The following is an 8284-nucleotide window of genomic DNA, read 5'->3' on the forward strand; positions in this document are numbered from 1 at the left end:
ATATGCATAGATCTGTTTGCACACCCAAATGTATTCCATTCATATATGAGAAACAAGAGAAAAATACTTGCATGCTCATTCGAGTATTCTGGAGGGTACAGCAACATCCTGCAAGGTGCAATTTCACCCAACTGTGTTAGTATTTGGTGAGCGCAGGCCATAGCTGACAATTCAGTCTTTTACTTTCATGTCCACCAGCAATTTGGAGCAGCGGACATTTAAATTAATTGGACGCAGTACAAATGATGACCTTTGCCTTGCTTTTCACATTAAATCAGCACTAAGTAAACAAGTTAAAATGATTAAGTGTTATGGCAACACAGGGAGAGAATGGAGAGAGAGAGAGAGAGTCGATCTTGGGAATACTAAAGCAACAATTACTCATATTTCCTCCTGAGCCAGCAGAGAAAATAAGGGCTGGACTTCACACTAGTCCACTGTTCACACTTTGCACCCCAAACAACATCACTTTTATTTCCCTGCATACTCAATCGTTTCACATCCGTTTATTGACCCATGTGAGCTCCCTTACTTGACGGAGCGTGGAGTTTCAGGAAGTCCTCGGCGACAACAGAGCGAAGATAGCGCATTTTGCCCACCACATTGTGTTGTTTCCCCACACAGCCGGTTGAGAAAACCATGTAGCCACGTTTGATATCGTCAATGTGCATAAAGTTAAAGACTCGTGGAAAGTTACTCGCGGTGACTGTGGCCGCTGTGCTGTTCATCTCCACCACTTGGCGAACCGCTTGCCTCTTTTGTACTATGCTAATCAAGTTAGCCTGGACGGCTAGCGGTATGGTAACTTTAGCCAGGCAGCTGGATAAACACTCAAATCAAAGTTGAGCTTCAGGCGGCTGTAATCCGTGCTTTCCCAACGTGGCGAAAGTGGAGTAGTGTCCACCTTTATAGGTAGGTGAACAGGCTAATGGCTAATCATTCATTCACAGAATTAAATGGTAAATGAATGGTAATTGGGTTGCTGTAAAGTTTCTTAAGAGTTTACACTGCAGTCATCTTAAAATTTAATCTCAAGGAAGTGATAGCACTGTACTGTCCTGCCCAGCCATGCAATTAACACCAGGCTTAAGAAACCAGTTAACATGTAAGCTAATATAGTGTCATAAGCCACTTTATCAACTATTTATGTGTGTTTATGCTGTGTATTGTATACAAATGGTGCATGTTTGCCTGACAAGCTTAAATATGTTTCCTCTCGCCACTAATGAACCCAGCTCAAGCAAGCGTGAATATATTACCAAGTACTCAATGCAAATAAAACTTTGAGTTTACATCCAAGAGCTCAAATCACAGATTTGATAGCCCTGTGAGTAGAAACACCACAAAATCAAGTTGCAACAGGTCCCTAGCAACCAGTTTGATCCTCATTAATTAATATAATTTGTTTTCTTTGAGTCCCAGTGAACCAGTTTGATTCACGTTAACTGATTTGTTTTTTCCTTGATCTACCTGCAGAGGACAATGCCACGTTTGCAGTCTGGCGTGTGGAAGCATTTCACCCCAGCGATCAAAGATGGCAGGGAGACCTTCATGTGCAACTACTGCTCGAAGACACACTCCAAGAATGCCACCAAGATGCAGATGCATTTGGACAAATGCAAGGAGTACTCCGTGGTGTCGCAGCAGTCGCCGGGAACAGATGGAAGTTCCTCTGCCTCCATTCCCGTTCCCTCCTCCTCGTTCCTGCCATCTGCCACTCCTGGGGGACAGTTCCTCATCGATTCGGTGGATCAGGGCAGCCAGGCGTTTGCTGACGAGTGCCTGGCCAGAGCTGTCTATGCCACTTCCTCACCTCTCAGTCTCACAGACAATGTTTACTGGAGACGGTTTTTCAGTGTGCTTCGGCCCGCGTACTGTCCACCCACCAGACAGGCTTTGTCCTCTCATCTCCTGGACTGCGAGTATGACAGAGTACAAAGCCAGGTTCACGAGACCATAGGGAAAGCCGACTGTGTCACCATCGTCTGCAGCGGCTGGTCTAACATACAAGAGACTGGAACAATCAATTACATCGTCTCAACTCCTTTGCCGCTGTTTTACAAAAGCACGCAGACAAAGGAGAACACGCACACGAGCGCATTCATTGCCGAGGAACTGAAAGCTATCGTTAATGAAGTGGGACCACAGAAGGTTTTTGCCGTTGTCACTGACGATGCCCCAGAGATGAAAGCGGCTTGGGCTCAAATAGAGGAAGCTTTCCCACACGTTACAGCCATCGGGTGCACGGCGTACGGTGTCAAGCGGCTCTTCGACGACGTGGCAGCGCAGCCGTCGATGAAAGCGCTGTGCAGGAGAGCCGAGCAGGTCGTGAGGTATTTCAGGGAGAGAAAGCTGTTAGCAGAGACCTTTAAACACTGGCAGACGACAAAGATTAGAAACCACACTGCCAGTGGGACGACACTGGTGCTGCCCTCTAACACCGACTGGACAGGGGTAGTTAACATGTACAACAGCCTTCTTGAGGGGCAGAACTCTCTCCAAGAGATGGCTGTCTCACCCACATTGGATGTCGAATCATCCATCAGGGCCACACTACAGGATGCAGCGTTTTGGAAAGGGATAAGTAGCAGCCGAAACCTGCTTTACCTGGTTGGAAATTACATTGATTACATGAAAAGAGAAGATGCAGTCCTCTCCGGTGTTGTTGAAATGTTCAGTCAGTTAAGATACCACATTGGAGCGTCCCTCTCTGAGTCTGTGCTGCACGCCGCCGAACAGAAGGCCGTCTTGGTCTCCCTGGACAGGTGTCAGGAGTTTTGTGTCAAGCCCATCCACGCAGCAGCATACATGCTGGATCCAAAGCATGTTGGACAGCAGACGCTCTCGGGGGAGCAAATAAACACTGCTTACTATGTGATTTCCAATCTGTCGCACCATCTAAATCTAGACGAGGGTAAAGTGCTTGGCAGCTTCGCCAGGTTTTCAGCCAAGCAGGGCCTGTGGAAGGGAGGAGGGATCTGGAGTTCGTGCCAGCATGTGTCCGCATCCACCTGGTGGAAAGGGCTGTGTTCCTCTGAGCCGCTGTCCGCCGTGGCCGCCGCCATACTACAGATCCCACCGACAACAGGAGCCTGCGAGCGCCTCTGGTCGCGCTTTGGCAACGCAAAGGTGCGGGGTGCTCTCTCGGCGGACAGGGTGCAGAAACTGGCGGCAGTACAGGCAAACCTCAAGCTGTTAGAGCCGAGTGATTGTGAGTTTGCTCCGCTGGAGAGCGAGGAAGAGGAGAAAGATTCGTTTGAATCTGAGACTCACTAAAAAGACTGAATGCGATAGCTCAAGGCTGCACGTTTTCTAATTTTAGTTGCCAGAAGAAATTAGGAAAAGATGTTGCAAGTCATCGGGAGTCAAGAAAATACATACGGCTTGTGACATTAAATGCGAATTTCCTTGAAGATGCGGTCAGTTCTTCGTCTGAACTTTGTAAGCTATGTTTGCACTGAGTCACATTCCTTTTTTCACTCCTAGGCCTGTGTAAAATTTAAACATGTAAGGAGGGCAGGCTCTCCTGTCACACTAACATGAGGTTGATGTAACCTGGTTAAATCTGATGCCTTCATGCCTTTTTAATTAGAGATACTGCTTACTGTGGAGCGTAGTAGTAGTAGTCTTTTTTTTTTTTTTTTAATTACAGTATGTATCAGCTTTATAATCAGAGCAGTAAAGAGGTAGAGGGAATGAATATGTAGACTAACAAGAGTTCTAATTATCTCTGTTAGAAGGATCACATGGTGTAAATAAAACTTTGTTTTTTATTGAAGGAAAGGTCATTTGTTCTGAATTGACTGTGTCACGAGAATATCATTGGTCTTGTATTTAAATCTTTGTCTCTCAAGAGGAAAAATAAGGGAAAAAAACCTTCACACATCTCACTGAAATTATAAATATGATGTGTTTTGAAAGGGCTTCATTAGTTTTGCACTCTCAAATAAGAACCAAATGCAAGTTGTTGATGCGAAGAGTAAAATAGGGAAAAACACCGGATTTAGTGTTTTTCACCAAAAGTTTAATGAAGTTAAAATACAGAATCACAGCTTGTAACAAAGTTACAAGTCAAACCACAGCATAACAGTTCAGTAGTGCTGCTTCAGTCATGCACAACAGCACACACACACTCCCAGACTCCCAAATCACTGATTTCCCACCCTCCCTCTCTCTAACACACACACATACACACACACACACACACACACACACACTTCTTTTCCTTGCTGCTCCTGTCAGCATGCTGTGTTCTGCTGGTGGTTTGGCACAGAGCTGCCTCAGGGTCCTGAAGGGAGAGCTGGGCCTTGTAAATACTGCCGTTATTAATCTTAATAGGAACTGGCCGAGACGGCTTTAGAGGTGTCCCCGACTCGAAGGCAACAACCCTGCCGTAAATCTCAGAGTCACTATTCTCCACCGCGTCACTCGGTAAATCTATCACTACCTACATCGCCACCTCCCCTGCTCTCTTTCAGTTGCACACTCTGTTGTTGGTTGTCTGTTCTGCTCAGAGGTTTTGTAGGTAATAACGTGTGGACAATAATTGGAATGATGGTTTCTATTGTTTTATAGGGGAAGAGGGCTGTACTTATGATGGTGCAGGCTGGGGCAGATGACAGTGAGTAGGTTGGTTTTAAAGATGCCCTTCATGATTCAGTCATACCTGGTGGAACTGGAGTTGTTCAGGAACAGTGCTAAATAAATAGCAACTGCTATTATGGCTGTTCCTTAGAGCTTGTGATTATATCCCTTATTCAAACATTTTCAGTAAGTCTGTCAGTATCCATGTCTTGTATGTTATCCAGTTGTTTATGCTACTTATTCAAGCCTAAATTTCAGTCATCATTGAAGTATGCATTTCCCCCCCCTGTGGCACACCACAAAATAATGTTGGAGGTAATTGAATCTCAAATTATTTCCTTGATTCACCAAGACCTCTACTGCCTCCCTCTTAAAAGCCACCAGAGAAATGGCATTGAATGCCCTGTCCTTGGAGCATTGATGGGAAAAGGATCAAAGGGATATCCGCCCACTGCAGCGCTTTTAAAAGGTGAGGGTTTTCAAAGAACACGTCTGTTCGAATGACATAAAACATGCAAAATGGCAGGTTTGTTAGTTCAAACTGAAACCTTTGAAAATCCAAGATTGCCAGCCACTAAGATGTGCCATGACTAAAATGACAAAGCAATTTATTGAAACTGCATTCATCTGTGTGGCTCAGAGGGTAGAGCATTGCACCAACATTTCCAAGGTGGGCTAGAACTTCACTTCTTACTGACATGCTGCTGTGGTACAAAAAGGCATACTGGATAAAAGTGTCTGTCAAATAGCACCTCATATGAAATTGAATGAGATGTGGGCTAAGGCTGAGCCTGAGGGTCAGTGCGCCCAGGCCTAGGGTCTTAGGAGAGTGTAGGCAAGAAACAGGGATGCACAGATTCCCCCTTTTTTTTAATTGACAATGCTGAAAACAAAATTTGACCAATACGGAGTAACAATAAGATCGATTAGTCTCACTGATCAGTGTAGGCTCAGATCATTAATTTTTTGTCACTTGACAAAATCACAATTATAACAGTTTGCTTCCATTTCTGACATGTTAATCAGGGCCTTTGGTACTGCATACTAGTACTACATAATACTCCATTATATGGTGATATCACCACAAGTGAGTATAGGTTTCATCGTGGAAGTGTTGGCCTAATTCAAAGCAACATCTGTGATGCGAAGCACCCACTTGACCTTTATCACTTTAATGCTTTGACTCACCCTGCTTTGCTCTAAGGTCCAAGCTAGTTTTTAATGTAAGTGCTCGCAAAAACAGCATTGGGATTGCTGCATCACATTCACCTCGCTTTATCCTCCCAGCTTTCAGCAACATCTGTTTGCCCCGTCCTCTGCCCTCTGTCCTTAAAGCACATCCAGACTTTTTTTTTTTTTTTTACCTTTCAGACCTGGCAATACTGTTGGCTGCACCTCAGCATCCATAGGTGAAGAGTCAGGACATCTGCCATCTGTTTCTGCACTGCAACATACTCCCATACAAACTTAAGGTCATCAGCAAATATTCCAGCAACAAGGTACTGGCTATGTATCACAGCGTATTCATACACTTGCACCTAAGTTCATACATCATACACACACACACACACACACACTCATATTGGAGAAAGAAGACATGCACCCTGACAAACCACTACATCTCCATCTGCGGGGAAACATCAGTGTGCTACATTTCAACTCTGGCACAGTCCTCTACCCAGAGAACAGAAGCTCTCTATGGCATTGACCAGATGCTGCACCCACCCACCCACACAAACACACTCACACACACACAGGGATCTCAGAAGGTGGTCTGGCAACAAAAGGCAAGAGTGGAAAACATTCTCTCCTTGGGGAATCGTGATTGGGATACTGATTATGCTGTCTGAATTCCCTATTAAACCCTCTATACAGTACATTACCCACCAAGTCTCCGGACACTAATCACCACACAGCAGACTTGGATGTCTCTCTTAACTCTATACACATTAAACCACAATGGGGGACCAGAGTGTTTGTTTGGAGTTCTGGACTGTAACCCACACTTGTAGGCTAGCTACGTATTACGGTTCGGCAGTTCACGTCAGATGAACCCTGGTGTAATTACGATGTAATCTAATCAGGTCCACAAAGTATGGCTGCTTAAACAGCTGGCGCCAATCCTACTGTAACTCTCCCAAAGAGGATTGATACCCTATTATCTTGGCCTGTAACAATGGCTGGCTTCAGCAGTGACTGTGTGTGTGTGTGTGTGTGTGTGTGGGTGGGTGTGTCTCTATGAGACAGCGAGAGCAAGAGAGAATTTGGCAGGTTGCTTACATTTAAAGCAAAATTTATTTTGTCTGGATATGACTGAGAGGAGAACCAGCGGCCAAAGATACTCCGGAGGCTTTCAGTTGCTGCAGTGTCTGTCCATGTGTGCTGTGTGAGGTGTACAATAAGTCTCTGTATCCACATGCATATGAGGTGCAGATCTTAATCACCCGCCACATCCTCGAGATTGCTTTCACATTTCTACCACCATACCAAGGCACTTAAAGGAATTACTTAGTTTTTCTGACATAAGGTAGTATGATTTAAGTGTAAAGAAATCTATTGGGTGCGATAATTGTGGAAATATATTTTTGTGTCACTGGTAACAAGCAGGCCATTGTGCCAATAAATCCAAATTATCCCTTTTAACACCAAATTGGATCTATGGAGGGAGCTGCAAGGTATGACTGTGAGGTAGTATTATTGTGTGAAGCAGAGTGCAGGATTGAAAATGAACAGCATGCTCAGGCAATTAAGCTTAAAGGAGCAGTTCACCCAAATACATTTACCTATAGTGCAATCTACCTGTTGAAAAACACTGACATGAATACCTAGTGCAATTCCCTAAATGATTTGACTGGGAGCTATTTCCGGGGCAGACAGATACAGTTTCCTAGCGATCTTCTGTAATGGGTATCATTGTTTTCGGAAAGAGCTCTTTCTCCTTAGTTTTTCACATGTAAATGTTTGATGGTTTGAGTTCAAATGAAAGAAACCCATCCAGCCCCATTTTGGCAACCTGAAAACCTCACCAAATCACACAGAATCTGGATGGATATGTTGCACTAGGGGGTAAATGGGGAAATAACTTTATCTTTTTTTTTTCTTGAGTGCGTACAGTGATTAAATTGTTTTTGGATATATGCATGCAGAGTGTTGTGCATGTCTATTCTATGTTCCACACTGTCCCATTGCAGTGAATGTGAGGTTTCATCCTTGTGCGATGATTTGCCACAATAATATGCTCCTGCACCTGCCGAAATGCATGTGGCTTCTTGGCTAATGAAATATTTACACTCTGCCATTCTGAAAAGTAGATATTTGTGTAGTTTGTCTTAGGTATAAACTTTAATTTGGTGCTGATTCCTGTCTGTGAGGCTGACTCTGCGGTGGGTACAGCGAAGCTACAAATTGCCTCCTCCATCCTGTTTGTCCCACCAAACTCAAAGTAGCCAACAAGCTGCGTCAGTGCACTTTATTTAGGGATGACCATTATGTCAGTCATGCAGCTGTTGCTAATGTTCTACCCACTGTAATAATAGGCCAGCAACAATTTGTGGTTAGAACGTCCCATCATTTTCTCATTCCTTACCCGGGCCAACACCAACCCACCTATCACCCACTCCCCTCCAACCTCTCTCACTGAAAAACAAAAACAACAGATGGGCTGTGCCAAGGAGACTGTGACTGCTCCCGGCCATTACCA

The 8284-nt window shown here is 44.6% G+C and overlaps 1 protein-coding gene across 1 annotated transcript; it reads left to right on the plus strand.

The window, feature by feature from the left end:
- Nucleotides 1-533: 533 nt before the first annotated feature.
- LOC115368316 (uncharacterized) lies at nt 534-3783 on the plus strand. Its single transcript, XM_030064376.1, has 2 exons — nt 534-912; nt 1477-3783. The coding sequence occupies exon 2, from the start codon at nt 1483-1485 to the stop codon at nt 3274-3276; it is 1794 nt and encodes a 597-aa protein (XP_029920236.1). The 5' UTR covers nt 534-912; nt 1477-1482; the 3' UTR covers nt 3277-3783.
- Nucleotides 3784-8284: the final 4501 nt, after the last annotated feature.

Source organism: Myripristis murdjan, chromosome 11 (assembly GCF_902150065.1).
Source record: "Myripristis murdjan chromosome 11, fMyrMur1.1, whole genome shotgun sequence".
NCBI lineage: Eukaryota > Metazoa > Chordata > Actinopteri > Holocentriformes > Holocentridae > Myripristis > Myripristis murdjan.